Source organism: Papaver somniferum, unplaced genomic scaffold (genome assembly GCF_003573695.1).
Source record: "Papaver somniferum cultivar HN1 unplaced genomic scaffold, ASM357369v1 unplaced-scaffold_35, whole genome shotgun sequence".
Lineage (NCBI taxonomy): Eukaryota > Viridiplantae > Streptophyta > Magnoliopsida > Ranunculales > Papaveraceae > Papaver > Papaver somniferum.
The window spans coordinates 2,693,286-2,711,882 of record NW_020645971.1 but is presented as its reverse complement, the minus strand read 5'-3'; the positions used below and the strand labels follow the sequence as shown (position 1 = coordinate 2,711,882).

The 18,597-nt window shown below is 39.7% G+C and overlaps 1 protein-coding gene across 1 annotated transcript; it reads right to left on the bottom strand.

Moving 5' to 3' along the window:
* Positions 1 to 356: 356 nt before the first annotated feature.
* Positions 357 to 914, bottom strand: LOC113342206. The gene has a single exon (XM_026586823.1). The coding sequence runs from the start codon at positions 912 to 914 to the stop codon at positions 357 to 359; it is 558 nt and encodes a 185-aa protein (XP_026442608.1).
* Between the last annotated feature and the right edge of the window lie 17,683 nt (positions 915 to 18,597).

The window sequence follows — 18,597 nt, the reverse complement described above, 5'->3', positions numbered from 1 at the left end:
ACTTAGGGTTTTGGTCTGGCGGTCTACGGCACGTGTGTTCAAACACACGATGGAATGTAACTAAGTCGTGCAATCATTTGAAGGAATTCACGAGGTAGTGGGTGGAAAATCGACCAAGTCTCCACACGTTGAGCAACTGGTTTCAAATAGGATCTCCACTTCCCCACTCCTTGATTCCATCAACTGTCACACTTCATGGAATCATGGTGTCTAAAATTCCAGCAATATAAATAAGTCTCTGAATCATGATTGAAGGATCGGCATCATCAGTATCATCAATCTCACGTCAAACTTACAATATGAGATCATCAATTCATCAATTGAGTAACTACTCTCAATTGAGCAATTTCAATCACTCAGAGATTATAATATTCAGACATGGAATTATGTTCATAGTCAAACAAGTGCTCATAAATTGGAAAGTCATCCCCATTAAATTTGGCTTCATAATAAGAAACCACATGGTCTCTTAGTTGGTCCGGCTCACTGATAGTTGAACCATCTTCTGCCACCAGCTCCGAAATAGTATTGGCACTCCTACGAATGTTAATAGTACTATGAAAGTAAGAAGTATTACTAGATCCCTCCAATAGCCATTTATTGCGAGATTTTTGTTTTAGCATAATATGTTGTTTCATATGCACATCCTGGACAACTACCAAATCATCCTTCATCTCATTCAGTTTTGCAGAATTAAAGGGATCTTCATCAGAATTTCTACTAGCCACTGCAAACTTAAGTTGTGCCTCCTTAAGCCTTGCATTGACATTTCCAAACACCTGTTGATTCCACAACATCATAGCTTCCTTCAAACGATTCAATTTGAAAGAAAAAATAAAATCTGGATTACCATACACCGGAGCATTCCAAGAAACCTCAACCATTCTCAAAAAGTTAGGATATGTAAACCACATTTTCTAAATCCGAAAAGGAGCACGCCTTGGCCTCGGAGCAATAAAAGGAAAACCAATAAGGGTTGAATGATCAGAAACTTCTCTAGGAAGAGCTTTACGCCGCCAATTCGAAAACTTTTCTAACCAAGGTTCATTAATAATAGCACGATCCAGTTTGATAAGAATTCTGCCCACACCCAATTGACCATTAAGCCAAGTGAACATAGAACCCAAAGAGTCTGCTTCAAAGAGACTATTCTCCTCCTTCCAGTCACTGAATTCATTGATACAAGAAGTACGAGTTTCTCTACCCCCTTCTTTTCATCATTACGAAGTACACAATTAAAATCACCCGTTATCAGCCAAGGAGTTGTAGAATCCACCGCAGACTCCATAACCTCCTTCTAAAAACTTGTATATAACTAGCATGAACAAAAAAGATCAAGACCCCCTCAGTTTTCACTGTAATTGCCTGCCTAGTCATATTACTCACCACCGACTCTTCAATATCTTCACTACAAAGAATCTATAGATTACCTAAAGAATTTGAAGAAGAATTATGAACTGCCTTCTTTATAAAACCAGCTAAATTAAGCTGTAACATAACACCGTCAGAGTAATGTAATTTCGTCTTAGCAATACAAAGTATAACTGGCTTATATACATGCACTAACTCACGTAACTTCAATCCATCCTCCACCTTAGCCACCCCGTTGACATTCCAACAGAGCACACGCATTAGGAAACTATATTTTTAGGTTTATTAATAACTTTTGGATTCTGATTCGAATCCCTTTTTCCTATAATTGGAGACCATCCCGTGCGAAATCTGATTCCCGACTCATTAACTTCAGTGTCCGAGTCAGACTTGGATTCTGCATTAATGCTTTGTTGAGAATTACTTTGCTGAGAGTTGGAACTCGAACACGTCCAGGTTTCGTTGTCTGCTTTAGTTTAACTTTCTCATCAGGTATCCGAGCTCTCCTCCACTTGATCAGTAGAGTGTTGTACAGAATCATCATTTAAGACATTGAATTTATTAGGAGAAATCACCACTCTAGTTTCAGTTAGAGCATTTTAAATTGGAGTATCCCCAATATTATCCACCACCGTGTCATAAACAAGTTGGTCTTTTTCACCAGCAGTTGCAACAGGAGTAGAAGAAGAACTAGCATTATTCCTATCAGTATTTTAGTGATTAGTTCTTGCCAATTCACCACTCATAACTGACTTAGCTGAGGTTGTAGTTTCACCCACTAACAACCTGCTAGCTAATGTTGATTTCGCAGCTAACGCCTGCTTAGCCTTCTCAAAAGCCTCAGACGCTGCTCGAAGTTGAGCTTCACAAGAAGCTAGTTCTTTCTCAAGCTGATTGGTTTCCTCCACACCAACAACATTCTCCTCAACTGGCACTGGCACAACGGAAGTATCACCAGCCTTCTCACCACTATTATTTTCATTCCCCTCACCATTGTTTGCATTCTCCTCACCATTGTTAACATTAGCATCTCAAGTATTCTTACGCTTACGATGCCTCTTGTTTCTTGCATTTTGCTAACCCTTGGAAGAGTCTCCCTTAGCTGCAGCATCAACCTTAGTTGATTTCTCATCATTCTTGGATTGTCGCCTACACTCATCATGATTGTGCCAAATGATGCTATACTTCATACTAAATTTGGAGATTTGGGAATATCAAGATACTACCAGAAAGTACGACCCCCGGCTGTAAGTTTGATTCTGCTGGGAATATGTTTCGCAAAATCTACATCAACTAAAACTGACGCAAAGTTTCCGAATTCTAAGTTTAGAGTTCTATGATCAACCACGATTGGAGTGCCCAAAACCTTCCCTATTGATAACAAGTTCTTCTCAGTCCAGAGTTCTGCATGAAGACCTGGAAAGTGAACCCATGCATTTGCATGAGATGTTTTCTGACGTTCCAGATCAAAACCAGGATACCAATCCATGAGTTTGAGTTCATGTTGGTTTACATACCATTTTGTATGACGAATTCTCTCTTTAGTTTCAACATCCTGTAGCATAATAACGAAAAATCCCTTACTCATAGTCATAAACCTAACCGAGTTAGGGTTTCTCTGCCATTGACTAACCAAGCAGGTTTTAACCTCCACGAACTTCAAACCTGTGAAGTTTAAACGAGCAATAAAGTTATGCTCAAATGGTTTGCATCCTTCTCGATAGAAGTCTGCTTGAATTATCAGAGAAGGTTCTCCATCGATTAAAGTAGGATTTGGTAAGCTATTAATATCAACACCCATAGGCTTCAAATTTTGCTTTGCTTTCACCTTGTCCGCAAAGGATTGAGGTGATGTGTTAACTCTTGTAGTCGTTACTTGTGTTTATTCAACCATCGTGAATCCAAACCAGAGATTGAAGAAAAAAAATGAAAAAACTCAAAACCCTAGAGGAAGCGCCAGATCTTCTCTCTCTTCATTTTTCCCAAAATTAACTGTTGACAGCAAAAAAAATTTGCCCCACTCGTAGATTAACCACCGAGTTGCGTATTAATTCTAAAACCGTAGGCTTGTTCTTTCATGGCCATGCCCATGATTAGATTTGACATGCCCAAGTTTAAATATAACATGCCTAGGATCAATTTTGAGATGCCCAAGACCATAGGGTTTTTCTTTCATGCCCATGTCCAAGATTAAACTTGATATGCCCAAGTTTAAATTTGACATTCCTAGGATCCATTTTGAGATGCAAAAGACCGTAGGGTTGTGCTTTCATTCCCATGCCCAACATTAAATTTGATATGTCCAAGTTTATATTTGACATGCCTAGGATCAATTCTGAGATGCCCATTACCGTAAACTTGTACTTTCATGCCAATGCCCATGATTAAATTTAACATGCCCAAGTTTAAATTTAACATGCGTAGGATCAATTTTAAGATTCGAAAGACCGTAGGATTGTTCTTTCATGCCCATGCCCAAGATTCAATTGGACATGCCTATGATCAATTTTGAGATGCGCAAGACCGTAGGGTTGTGCATTCATGCCCATGCCCAAGATTAAACTTGATATGCCCAAATTTAAATGTGACATGCCTAGGATCAATTTTGAGATGCCCAAGACCGTAGGGTTGTGCTTTCATGCCCATCCCCAACATTAAATTTGACATGCCCAAGTTTAAATTTGACATGCCTAGGATCAATTTTGAGATTCCCAAGACCGTAGGGTTGTGATTTCATGCCCATGACCAAGATTAAACTTGATATGCCCAAGTTTAAATTTCACATGTCTAGGATCAATTTTGAGATTCTTAAGACCGTAGGCTTGTTCTTTCATGCCCATGCCCAAGATTCAATTTCACATGCCCAAGTTTAAATTTGACATGCCTAGGATCAATTTTGAGATGCCCAAGACCGTAGGGTTGTGCTTTCATTCCCATCCCCAACATTAAATTTGACATGCCCAAGTTTAAATTTGACATGCCTAGGATCAATTTTGAGATTCCCAAGACCGTAGGGTTGTGCTTTCATGCCCATGCCCAAGATAAAACTTGATATGCCCAAGTTTAAATTTGACATGCCAAGGATCAATTTTTAGATTCTTAAGACCGTAGGCTTGTTCTTTCATGCCCATGCCCAAGATTCAATTTGACATGCCTAGGATCAATTTTGAGATGCCCAAGACCGTAGGGTTGTGCTTTCATGCCCATGCCCAACATTCAATTTGATATGCCCAAATTTAAATTTGACATGCCTAGGATCAATTTTGAGATTCCTAAGACCGTAGGATTGTTCTTTCATGCCCATGCCCAAGATTCAATTTGACATGCCAAGGTTTAAATTTGACATGCCTGGGATCAATTTTGAGATGCCCAAGACCGTAGGGTTGTGCTTTCATCCCCATGCCCAAGATTAAACTTGATATGTCCAGGTTTAAATTTGACATGCCTAGGATAAATTTTGAGATTCCTAATACCGTAGGCTTGTTCTTTCATGCCCATGCCCAAGATTAAATTTCTAATGCCCAAGTTTAAATTTGACATGTCTTGGATCAATTTTGAGATGCCCGAGACCGTATGGTTGTGCTTTCATACCCATGCCCAACATTAAATTTGATATTCCCAAGTTTATATTTGACATTCCTAGAATCAATTTTGAGATGCCCACTACCGTAAACTTGTACTTTCATGCCCATGCCCATGATTAAATTTGGCATCCCCAAGTTTAAATTTGACATGTATAGGATCAATTTTGAGATTCCTAAGACCGTAGGCTTGTTCTTTCATGCCCATTCCCAAGATTCAATTGCAAATGCCTAGGATCAATTTTGAGATGTGCAAGACCGTATGGTTGTGCATTCATGCTCATGCCCAAGATTAAACTTGATATGCCCAAGTTTAAATGTGACATGCCTTGGATCAATTTTGAGATGCCCAAGACTGTAGGGTTGTGCTTTCATGCCCATGTCCAACATTAAATTTGACATGCCCAAGTTTAAATTTGACATGCCTAGGATCAATTTTGAGATTCCAAAGACCGTAGGGTTATGCTTTCATGCCCATGCCCAAGATTAAACTTGATATGCCCAAGTTTAAATTTGACATGCCTAGGATCAATTTTGAGATTCCTAAGACCGTAGGCTTGTTCTTTCATGCACATGCCCAACATTCAATTTGACATGCCCAGGTTTAAATTTGACATGCCTAGGATCAATTTTGAGATGCACAAGACCGTAGGGTTGTGCATTCATGTCCATGCCCAAGATTAAACTTGATATGCCCAAGTTTAAATGTGACATGCCTAGGATCAATTTTGAGATGCCCAAGACCGTACGGTTATGCTTTCATGCCTATGCCCAAGATTAAACTTGATATGCCCAAGATTAAATTTGACATGCCTAGGATCAATTTTGAGATTCCTAAGACCGTAGGCTTGTTCTTTCATGCCCATGCCCAAGAATCAATTTTACATGCCCAAGTTTAAATGTGACATGCTTAGGATCATCTTTGAGATGCCCAAGACTGTAGGGTTGTTCTTTCATGCCCATGCCCAAGATTAAACTTGATATGCCCAAATTTAAATTTGACATGCCTAGGATCAATTTTGAGATTCCTAAGACCATAGGCTTTTTCTTTCATGCCCATGACCAAGATTCAATTTCACATGCCCAAGTTTAAATTTTACATGCCTAGGATGTAATTGTAGATGCCCAAGACCGTAGGGTTGTGCTTTCATGCCCATGCCCAACATTCAATTTGATATGCCCAAGTTTAAATTTGACATGCCTAGGATCAATTTTGAGATTCCTAAGACCGTAGGATTGTTCTTTCATGCCCATGCCCAAGATTCAATTTGACATGCCCAAGTTTAAATTTAACATGCCTAGGATCAATTTTGAGATGCCCAAGACCGTAGGGTTGTGCTTTCATCCCCATGCCCAAGATTAAACTTGATATGTCCAAGTTTAAATTTGACATGCCTAGGATAAATTTTGAGATTCCTAAGACCGTAGGCTTGTTCTTTCATGCCCATGCCCAAGATTAAATTTCACATGCCCAAGTTTAAATTTGACATGTCTAGGATCAATTTTGAGATGCCCGAGACCGTATGGTTGTGCTTTCATGCCCATGCCCAACATTAAATTTGATATGCCCAAGTTTATATTTGACATTCCTAGGATCAATTTTGAGATGCCCACTACCGTAAACTTGTACTTTCATGCCCATGCCCATGATTAAATTTGGCATTCCCAAGTTTAAATTTAACATGCATAGGATCAATTTTGAGATTCTTAAGACCGTAGGCTTGTTCTTTCATGCCCATTCCCAAGATTCAATTGCACATACCTAGGATCAATTTTGAGATGCGCAAGACCGTATGGTTGTGCATTCATGCTCATGCCCAAGATTAAACTTGATATGCCCAAGTTTAAATGTGACATGCCTTGGATCAATTTTGAGATGCCCAAGACTGTATGGTTGTGCTTTCATGCCCATGCCCAACATTAAATTTGACATGCCCAAGTTTAAATTTGACATGCCTAGGATCAAGTTTGAGATTCCAAAGACCGTAGGGTTATGCTTTCATGCACATGCCCAAGATTAAACTTGATATGCCCAAGTTTAAATTTGACATGCCTAGGATCAATTTTGAGATTCCTAAGACCGTAGGCTTGTTCTTTCATGCACATGCCCAACATTCAATTTGACATTCCCAGGTTTAAATTTGACATGCCTAGGATCAATTTTGAGATGCACAAGACCGTAGGGTTGTGCATTCATGTCCATGCCCAAGATTAAACTTGATATGCCCAAGTTTAAATGTGACATGCCTAGGATCAATTTTGAGATGCCCAAGACCGTACGGTTGTGCTTTCATGCCTATGCCCAAGATTAAACTTGATATTCCCAAGATTAAATTTGACATGCCTAGGATCAATTTTGAGATTCCTAAGACCGTAGGCTTGTTCTTTCATGCCCATGCCCAAGAATCAATTTTACATGCCCAAGTTTAAATGTGACATGCCTAGGATCATCTTTGAGATGCCCAAGACCGTAGGGTTGTTCTTTCATGCCCATGCCCAAGATTAAACTTGATATGCCCAAATTTAAATTTGACATGCCTAGGATCAATTTTGAGATTCCTAAGACCATAGGATTTTTCTTTCATGCCCATGCCCAAGATTCAATTTCACATGCCCAAGTTTAAATTTTACATGCCTAGGATGTAATTGTAGATGCCCAAGACCGTAGGGTTGTGCTTTCATGCCCATGCCCAACATTCAATTTGATATTCCCAAGTTTAAATTTGATATGCCTAGGATCAATTTTGAGATTCCTAAGACCGTAGGATTGTTCTTTCATGCCCATGCCCAAGATTCAATTTGACATGCCCAAGTTTAAATTTGACATGCCTAGGATCAATTTTGAGATGCCCAAGACCGTAGGGTTGTGCTTTCATCCCCATGCCCAAGATTAAACTTGATATGTCCAAGTTTAAATTTGACATGCCTAGGATAAATTTTGAGATTCCTAAGACCGTAGGCTTGTTCTTTCATGCCCATGCCCAAGATTAAATTTCACATGCGCAAGTTTAAATTTGACATGTCTAGGATCAATTTTGAGATGCCCGAGACCGTATGGTTGTGCTTTCATGCCCATTGCCAACATTAAATTTGATATTCCCAACTTTATATTTGACATTCCTAGGATCAATTTTGAGATGCCCACTACCGTAAACTTGTACTTTCATGCCCATGCCCATGATTAAATTTGGCATGCCCAAGTTTAAATTTGACATGCATAGGATCAATTTTGAGATTCTTAAGACCGTAGGCTTGTTCTTTCATGCCCATGCCCACGATTAAACTTGATATGCCCAAGTTTAAATTTGACATGCCTAGGATCCATTTTGAGATGCAAAAGACCGTAGGGTTGTGCTTTCATTCCCATGCCCAACATTAAATTTGATATGTCCAAGTTTATATTTGACATGCCTAGGATCAATTCTGAGATGCCCATTACCGTAAACTTGTACTTTAATGCCAATGCCCATGATTAAATTTAACATGCCCAAGTTTAAATTTAACATGCGTAGGATCAATTTTAAGATTCGTAAGACCGTAGGATTGTTATTTCATGCCCATGCCCAAGATTCAATTGGACATGCCTAGGATCAATTTTGAGATGCGCAAGACCGTAGGGTTGTGCATTCATGCCCATGCCCAAGATTAAACTTGATATGCCCAAATTTAAATGTGACATGCCTAGGATCGATTTTGAGATGCCCAAGACCGTAGGGTTGTGCTTTCATGCCCATCCCCGACATTCAATTTGACATGCCCAAGTTTAAATTTGACATGCCTAGGATCAATTTTGAGATTCCCAAGACCGTAGGGTTGTGCTTTCATGCCCAAGTTTAAATTTGACATGCCTAGGATCAATTTTGAGATTCTTAAGACCCTAGGCTTGTTCTTTCATGCCCATGCCCAAGATTCAATTTGACATGCCCAAGTTTAAATTTGACATGCCTAGGATCAATTTTGAGATGCGCAAGACCGCAGGGTTGTTCATTCATGCCCATTCCCAAGATTAAACTTGATATGCCCAAGTTTAAATGTTACATGCCTAGGATCAATTTTGAGATGCCCAAGACCGTACGGTTGTGCTTTCATGGCCATGGCCAAGATTAAACTTGATATGCCCAAGTTTAAATTTGACATGCCTAGGATCAATTTTGATATTCCTAAGACCGTGGTCTTTTTCTTTCATGCCCATGCCCAAGATTCAATTTGACATGCCCAAGTTTAAATTTGACATGCCTAGGATCAATTTTGAGATGCACAAGACCGTAGGGTTGTGCATTCATGTCCATGCCCAAGATTAAACTTGATATGCCCAAGTTTAAATGTGACATGCCTAGGATCAATTTTGAGATGCCCAAGACCGTACGGTTGTGCTTTCATGCCTATGCCCAAGATTAAACTTGATATTCCCAAGCTTAAATTTGACATGCCTAGGATCAATTTTGAGATACCTACGACCGTAGGCTTGTTCTTTCATGCCCATGCCCAAGAATCAATTTCACATGCCCAAGTTTAAATGTGACATGCCTAGGATCAATTTTGAGATGCCCAAGACCGTAGGGTTGTGGTTTCATGCCCATGCCCAAGATTAAACTTGATATGCCCAAATTTAAATTTGACATGCCTAGGATCAATTTTGAGATTCCTAAGACCATAGGCTTTTTCTTTCATGCCCATGCCCAAGATTCAACTTCACATGCCCAAGTTTAAATTTGACATGCCTAGGATGTATTTGTAGATGCCCAAGATCGTAGGGTTGTGCTTTCATGCCCATGCCCAACATTCAATTTGATATGTCCAAGTTTAAATTTGACATGCCTAGGATTAATTTTGAGATGCCCAATATCGCAGGCTTGTACTTTCATGCCCGTGCCCTTGATTAAATTAGACATGCCCAAGTTTAAATTTTACATGCCTATGATCAATTTTGAGATTCCTAAGACCGTAGGCTTGTTCTTTCATGCCCATGCCCAAGATTCAATTTGACATGCCCAAGTTTAAATATGACATTCCTAGGATCAACTTTGAGATACCCAAGACCGTAGGGTTGTGCTTTCATGCCCATGCCCAAGATTAAACTTGATATGCCCAAGTTTAATTTTGACATGCCTAGGATCAATTTTGAGATGCCCAAGACCGTAGGGTTGTGCTTTCGTGCCCATGCCCAACATTCAATTTGATATGCCCAAGTTTAAATTTGACATGCCCAAGTTTAAATTTGACATGACTAGGATCAATTTTGAGATGCGCAAGACCGTAGGGTTTTGCATTCATGCCCATGTACAAGATTAAACTTGATATGCCCAAGCTTAAATGTGATATACCTAGGATCAATTTTGAGATTCCCAAGACCGTAGGATTGTGCTTTCATGCCCATGACCAATATTAAACTTGATATGCCCAAGTTGAAATTTGACATGCCTAGGATCAATTTTGAGATTCCTAAGACCGCAGGCTTGTTCTTTCATGCCCATGACCAAGATTCAATTTCACATGCCCAAGTTTAAATTTGACATATCTAGGATCAATTTTGAGATGCCCAAGACCGTAGGGTTGTGCTTTCATGCCCATGCCCAATATTAAATTTGATATGCCTCAAGTTTATATTTAACATGCCTAGGATCAATTTTGAGAGGCCCATTACCGTAAACTTGTACATTCATGCCCATGCCCGTGATTAAATTTGACATGCCCAAGTTTAAATTTTACATGCGTTGGATCAAATTTGAGATTCCTAAGACCGTAGGCTTGTTCTTTCATGCCCATGCCCAAGATTCAATTGGACATGCCTAGGATCAATTTTGAGATGCGCAAGACCGTAGGGTTGTGCTTTCATGCCAATGCCCAAGTTTAAATTTGACATGCCTAGGATCAATTTTGAGATTCCTAAGACCGTAGGCTTGTTCTTTCATGCCCATGACCAAGATTCAATTTGACATGCCCAAGTTTAAATTTGACATGCCTAGGATCAATTTTGAGATGCGCAAGACCGTAGGGTTGTGCATTCATGCCCATGCCCAAGATTAAACTTGATATTCCCAAGTTTAAATGTGACATGCTTAGGATCACTTTTGAGATTCCTAAGACCGTAGGCTTGTTCTTTCATGCCCATGCCAAAGATTCAATTTCACATGCCCAAGTTTAAATGTGACATGCCTAGGATCAATTTTGAGATGCCCAAGACCGTAGGGTTGTGCTTTCATTCTCATGCCCAATATTAAACTTGATATGGCCATGTTTAAATTTGACATGCCTCGGATCAATTTTGATATTTCTAAGACCGTAGGCTTGTTCTTTAATGCTCATGCCCAAGATTCAATTTCACAGGCCCAAGTATAAATTTGACATGTCTAGGATCAATTTTGAGATTCCCAAGACCGTAGGGTTGTGCTTTCATTCCCATGTCCAACATTCAATTTGATATGCCCAAGTTTAAATTTGACATGCCTAGGATTAATTTTGAGATGCCCAATACCGTAAGCTTGTACTTTCATGCCCATGCCCAATTTTAAACTTGATATGCCCAAGTTAAAATTTGACATGCCTTGGATCACTTTTGAGATTCCTAAGACCGTAGACTTGTTTTTTCATGCCCATGCCAAAGTTTAAATGTGACATACCTAGGATCAATTTTGAGATGCCTAAGGCCGTAGGATTGTGCTTTCATGCCCATGCCCATGATTAAACTTGATATGCCGAAGTTTAAATGTGACATGCCTAAGATCAATTTGAGATGCCCAATACCGTAGGGTTGTGCTTTCATGCCCATGCCCAACATTAAATTTGACATGCCCAAGTTTAAATTTGACATGCCTATGATCAATTTTGAGATTCCTAAGACCGAAGGATTATTCTTTCATGCCCATTCCCAAGATTCAATTTGACATGCCAAAGTTTAAATATGACATGCCTAGGATCAATTTTGAGATGCCCAAGACCGTAGTGTTGTGCTTTCATCCCCATGCCCAAGATTAAACTTGATACGTCCATGTTTAAATTTGACATGCCTAGGATAAATTTTGAGATTCCTAAGACCGTAGGCTTGTTCTTTCATGCCCATGCCCAAGATTAAATTTCACATGCCCAAGTTTAAATTTGACATGTCTAGGATCAATTTTGAGATGCCCGAGACCGTATGGTTGTGCTTTCATGCCCATGCCCGATATTAAATTTGATATGCCCAAGTTTATATTTGACATTCCTAGGATCAATTTTGAGATGCCCACTACCGTAAACTTGTACTTTCATGCCCATGCCCATGATTAAATTTGGCATGCCCAAGTTTAAATTTGACATGCATAGGATCAATTTTGAGATTCCTAAGACCGTAGGCTTGTTCTTTCATGCCCATGCCCAAGATTCAATTGGACATGCCTAGGATCAATTTTGAGATACGCAAGACCGTATGGTTGTGCATTCATGCTCATGCCCAAGTTTAAATGTGACATGCCTGGGATCAATTTTGAGATGCCCAAGACTGTAGGGTTGTGCTTTCATGCCCATCCCCAACATTAAATTTGACATGCCCAAGTTTAAATTTGACATTCCTAGGATCAATTTTGAGATGCCCACTACCGTAAACTTGTACTTTCATGCCCATGCCCATGATTAAATTTGGCATTCCCAAGTTTAAATTTAACATGCATAGGATCAATTTTGAGATTCTTAAGACCGTAGGCTTGTTCTTTCATGCCCATGCCCAACATTCAATTTGACATGCCCAAGTTTAAATTTGACATGCCTAGGATCAATTTTGGAATGCACAAGACCGTAGGGTTGTGCATTCATGTCCATGCCCAAGATTAAACTTGATATTCTCAAGTTTACATGTGACATGCCTAGGATCAATATTGAGATGCCCAAGACCGTACGGTTGTGCTTTCATGCCTATGCCTAAGATTAAACTTGATATACCCAAGATTAAATTTGACATGCCTAAGATCAATTTTGAGATTCCTAAGACCGTAGGCTTGTTCTTTCATGCCCATGCCCAAGAATCAATTTCACATGCCCAAGTTTAAATGTGACATGCCAAGGATCAATTTTGAGATGCCCAAGACCGTAGGGTTGTGCTTTCATGCCCATGCCCAAGATTAAACTTGATATGCCCAAATTTAAATTTGACATGCCTAGGATCAATTTTGAGATTCCTAAGACCATAGGCTTTTTCTTTCATGCCCATGCCCAAGATTCAATTTCACATGCCCAAGTTTAAATTTGACATGCCTAGGATGAATTTGTAGATGCCCAAGACCGTAGGGTTGTGATTTCATGCCCATGCCCAACATTCAATTTGATATGCCCAAGTTTAAATTTGACATGCCTAGGACTAATTTCGAGATGCCCAATACCGCAGGCTTGTACTTTCATACACATGCCCTTGATTAAATTAGACATGCCCAAGTTTAAATTTGACATGCCTAGGACCAATTTTGAGATTCCTAAGACCGCAGGCTTGTTCTTTCATGCCCATGCCCAAGATTCAATTTGACATGCCCAAGTTTAAATATGACATGCCTAGGATCAACTTTGAGATACCCAAGACCGTAGGGTTGTGCTTTCATGCCCATACCCAAGATTAAACTTGATATGCCCAAGTTTAATTTTGACATGCCTAGGATCAATTTTGAGATGCCCAAGACCGTAGGGTTGTGCTTTCATGCCCATGCCCAACATTCAATTTGATATGCCCAAGTTTAAATTTGACATGCCTAGGATCAATTTTGAGATTCATAAGACCGTAGGCTTGTTCTTTCATGCCCATGCCCAAGATTCAATTTGAGATGCACAAGTTTAAAGTTGACATGACTAGCATCAATTTTGAGATGCGCAAGACCGTAGGGTTGTGCATTCATGCCCATGTACAAGATTAAACTTGATATGCCCAAGTTTAAATGTGACATACGTAGGATCAATTTTGAGATGCCCAAGACCGTAGGATTGTGCTTTCATGCCCATGCCCATGATTCAATTTCACATGCCCAAGTTTAAATTTGACATGTCTAGGATCAATTTTGAGATGCCTAAGACCGTAGGGTTGTGCTTTCATGCCCATGCCCAATATTAAATATGATATGCCCCAAGTTTATATTTGACATGCCTAGGATCAATTTTGAGAGGCCCATTACCGTAAACTTGTACATTCATGCCCATGCCCGTGATTAAATTTGACATGCCCAAGTTTAAATTTGATATGCGTAAGCTCAAATTTGAGATTCCTAAGACCGGATGCTTGTTCTTTCATGCCCATGCCCAATATTCAATTGGACATGCCTAGGATCAATTTTGAGATGCGCAAGACCGTAGGGTTGTACATTCATGTCCATGCCCAAGATTAAACTTGATATGCCGAAGTTTAAATGTGACATGTCTAGGATAAATTTTGAGATGCCCAATACCGTAGGGTTGTGCTTTCATGCCCATGCCCAACATTAAAATTGACATGCCCAAGTTTAAATTTGACGTGCCTAGGATCAATTTTGAGATTCCCAAGACCGTAGAGTTGTGCTATCATGCCCATGCCCAAGATTAAACTTGATATGCCCAAGTTTAAATTTGACATGCCTAGGATCAATTTTGAGATTCCTAAGACCGTAGGCTTTTTCTTTCATGCCCATGACCAAGATTCAATTTGACATGCCCAAGTTTAAATTTGACATGCCTAGGATCAATTTTGAGATGCCCAAGACCGTAGGGTTGTGCTTTCATTCCCATGCCCAACTTTAAATTTGATATGCTCAAGTTTAAATTTGACATGCCTAGGATCACTTTTGAGATTCCTAAGACCGTAGGCTTGTTCTTTCATGCCCATGCCCATGATTCAATTTCACATGCCCAAGTTTAAATGTGACATGCGTAGGATCAATTTTGAGATTCCTAAGACCGTAGGCTTGTTCTTTCATACCCATGCCCAAGATTCAATTGGACATGCCTAGGATCAATTTTGAGATGCGTAAGACCGTAGGATTGTGAATTCATGTCCATGCCCAAGATTAAACTTGATATTCCCAAGTTTAAATTTCACCTTCCTAGGATCAATTTTGAGATTCCTAAGACCATAGGCTTGTTCTTTCATGCCCAAGTTTAAATGTGACATGCCTAGGATCAATTTTGAGATGCCCAAGACCGTAGAGTTGTGCTTTCATGCCCATGCCCAAGATTAAACTTGATATTCCCAAGTTTAAATTTGACATGCCTAGGATCAATTTTGAGATACCCAAGACCGTAGGGTTGTGCTTTCATGCCCATGCCCAAGATTCAATTTGACATGCCCAAGTTTAAATATGACATGCCTAGGATCAACTTTGAGATGCCCAAGACCGTAGGGTTGTACTTTCATGCCCATGCCCAAGATTAAACTTGATATGCCCAAGTTTAAACTTGACATGCCTAGGATCAATTTTGAGATTCCTAAGATTGTAGGCTTGTTCTTTCATGCCCATGCCCAAGATTCAATTTCACATGCCCAAGTTTAAATTTGACATGTCTAGGATCAATTTTGAGATGCCCAAGACTGTAAGGTTGTGCTTTCATTCCCATTCCCAACATTAAATTTGATATGCCCCAGTTTATATTTTACATGCCTAGGATCAATTTTGATATGCCCATTACCGTAAACTTTTACTTCCATGCCCATGCCCATGATTAAATTTGACATGCCCAAGTTTAAATTAGACATGGGTAGGATCAATTTTGAGATTCCTAAGACCGTAGGCTTGTTCTTTCATGCCCATGCCCAAGATTCAATTGGACTTGCCTAGGATAAATTTTGAGATGCGCAAGACCGTAGGCTTGTTCTTTCATGCCCATGCCCAAGATTCAATTGGACATGCCTAGGATAAATTTTGAGATGCCCAAGACCGTAGGGTTGTGCTTTAATGCCCATGCCCAACACTAAATTTGACATGCCCAAGTTTAAATTTGACATGCCTAGGATCAATTTTGAGGTTCCTAAGACCGTAGGCTTGTTCTTTCATGCCCATGCCCAAGATTCAATTTGACATGCCCAAGTTTAAATTTGACATGAATAGGATCAATTTTGAGATTCGCAAGGCCGTAGGGTTGTGCATTCATGCCCATGTCCAAGATTAAACTTGATATGCCCAAATTTAAATATGACATGCCTAGGATCAATTTTGAGATGCCCAAGACCGTAGGGTTGTGCTTTCATGCCCATGCCCAAGATTAAACTTGATATTCCCAAGTTTAAATTTGACATGCCTAGGATCAATTTTGAGATTCCTAAGACCGTAGGCTTGTTCTTTCATGCCCATGCCCAAGATTCAATTTTACATGCCCAAGTTTAAATATGACATGCCTAGGATCAACTTTGAGATGCCCAAGAACGTAGGGTTGTGCTTTCATGCCCATGCCCAAGATTAAACTTGATATGCCCAAGTTTAAATTTGACATGCCTAGGATCAATTTTGAGATGCCCAGGACCGTAGGGTTGTGCTTTCATGTCCATGCCCAAGATTCAATTTGACATGCCCAAGTTTAAATTTGACATGACTAGGATCAATTTTGAGATGCGCAAGACCGTAGGGTTGTGCATTCATGCCAATGCCCAAGATTAAACTTGATATTCCCAAGATTAAATGTGACATGCCTAGGATCAATTTTGAGATGCCCAAGACCGTAGGGTTGTGCTTTCATCCCCATGCCCAAGATTAAACTTGATATGCCCAAATTTAAATTTGACGTGCCTAGGATCAATTTTGAGATTCCTAAGACTGTAGGCTTGTTCTTTCATACCCATGCCCAAGATTCAATTTCACATGCCCAAGCTTAAATTTGACATGCCTAGGATCAATTTTCAGATGCCCAAGACCGTAGGGTTGTGCTGTCATTCCCATGCCCAACATTCAATTTGAAATGCCCAAGTTTAAATTTGACATGACTAGGATTAATTTTGATATGCCCAATACCGTAGGTTTGTACTTTCATGCCCATGCCAATGATTAAATTAGACATGCCCAAGTTTATATTTGATATGCCTAAGATCAACTTTGAGATTCCTAAGACCGTAGGCTTGTTCATGCTCATGTCCAAGATTCAATTTGACATGCCGAAGTTTAAATATAACATTCCTAGGATCAATTTTGAGATGCCCAAGACCGTAGGGTTGTGCTTTCATGCCCATGCCCATTATTCAATTTGATATGCCAAAGTTTAAATTTGACATGTCTAGGATCAATTTTGAGATGCCCATTACCATAGGCCTGTAATTTCATGCCCATGCTCATGATTAAATGTGACACGCCCAAATTTAAATTTGACATGCCTAGGATCAATTTTGAAATTCCTAAGACCGTAGGCTTGTGCTTTCATGCCCATGCCCGAGATTCATTTTGGCATGCCCATTTTTAAATTTGACATGCCTATGATCAATTTTAAGATGCCCAAGACCGTAAGGTTATGGTATCATTCCCTTGCCCAAGATTAAACTTGATATACCTAAGTTTAAATTTGACATGCCTAGGATCAATTTTTGAGATGCCCAAGACCGTAGGGCTGTGCTTTCATGCCCATACCCAACATTCAATTTGACATTCCCAAGTTTAAATTTGACATGCGTAGGATCAATTTTGAGATTCCTAAGACCGTAGGCTTGTGATTTCATGCCCATGCCCAAGATTTTATATTTGACTTGCCCAAGTTTAAATTTGTCATGCTTAGGATCAATTTTTGAGATGCCCAAGACTGTAGGGTTGTGCTTTCATGCCCATGCCCAACATTCAATTTGATATGCCCAAGTTTAAATTTGACTTGCCTATGATCAATTTTGAGATGCCCAATACCATAGGCTTGTACTTCCATGCCCATGATTAAATTTGACATGCCCAAGTTTAAATTTGACACGCTTAGGATCAATTTTGAGATTCCTATGACCGTAGGCTTGTTTTTTCATGCCCATGCGCAAGATTCAATTTGACATGCCTAGGATCAATTTTGAGATGCCCAACACCGTAGGGTTGTGCTTTCATGCCCATTCCCAATATTCAATTTGACATGTGCAGGTTTAAATTTGATATGCTTAGGATCAATTTTGAGATACCCAATACCGTGGGCTTGTACTTTCATGGCAAAGCCCATGATTAAATCTGACGTACCCAAGTTTAAATTTGACATGCCTATGATCAATTTTGCGATTCCTAAGGCCGTAGGCTTGTTCTTTCATTCCCATGCCCAACATTAAACTTGACATGCCAAGAAAAAATTTTGAGATGCCCGAGACCGTAGGGTTGTGTTTTCAAGCCCATGCCCAACATTCAATTTGACATGCCCAAGTTTAAAGTTGACATGCCTAGGATCAATTTTGAGATTCCAAAGACCGTAGGGTTCTGCTTACATGCCCATGCCCAAGATTAAACTTGATATTCCCAAGTTTAAACTTGACATGCCTAGGATCAAGTTTGAGATTCCCAAGACCGTAGGGTAGTGCTTTCATGCCCATGCCCAACATTCAATTTTACATGCCAAAGTTTAAATTTTACATGCCTAGGATCAATCTTTAGATGCCCAATACCGTAGGCTTGTACTTTCATGCCCATGATTAAATTTGACATGCCTAGGATCAATTTTGTGATTCCTAAGACCGTAGGCTTGTGCTTTCATGCCCATGCCAAAGATTCAATTTGACATG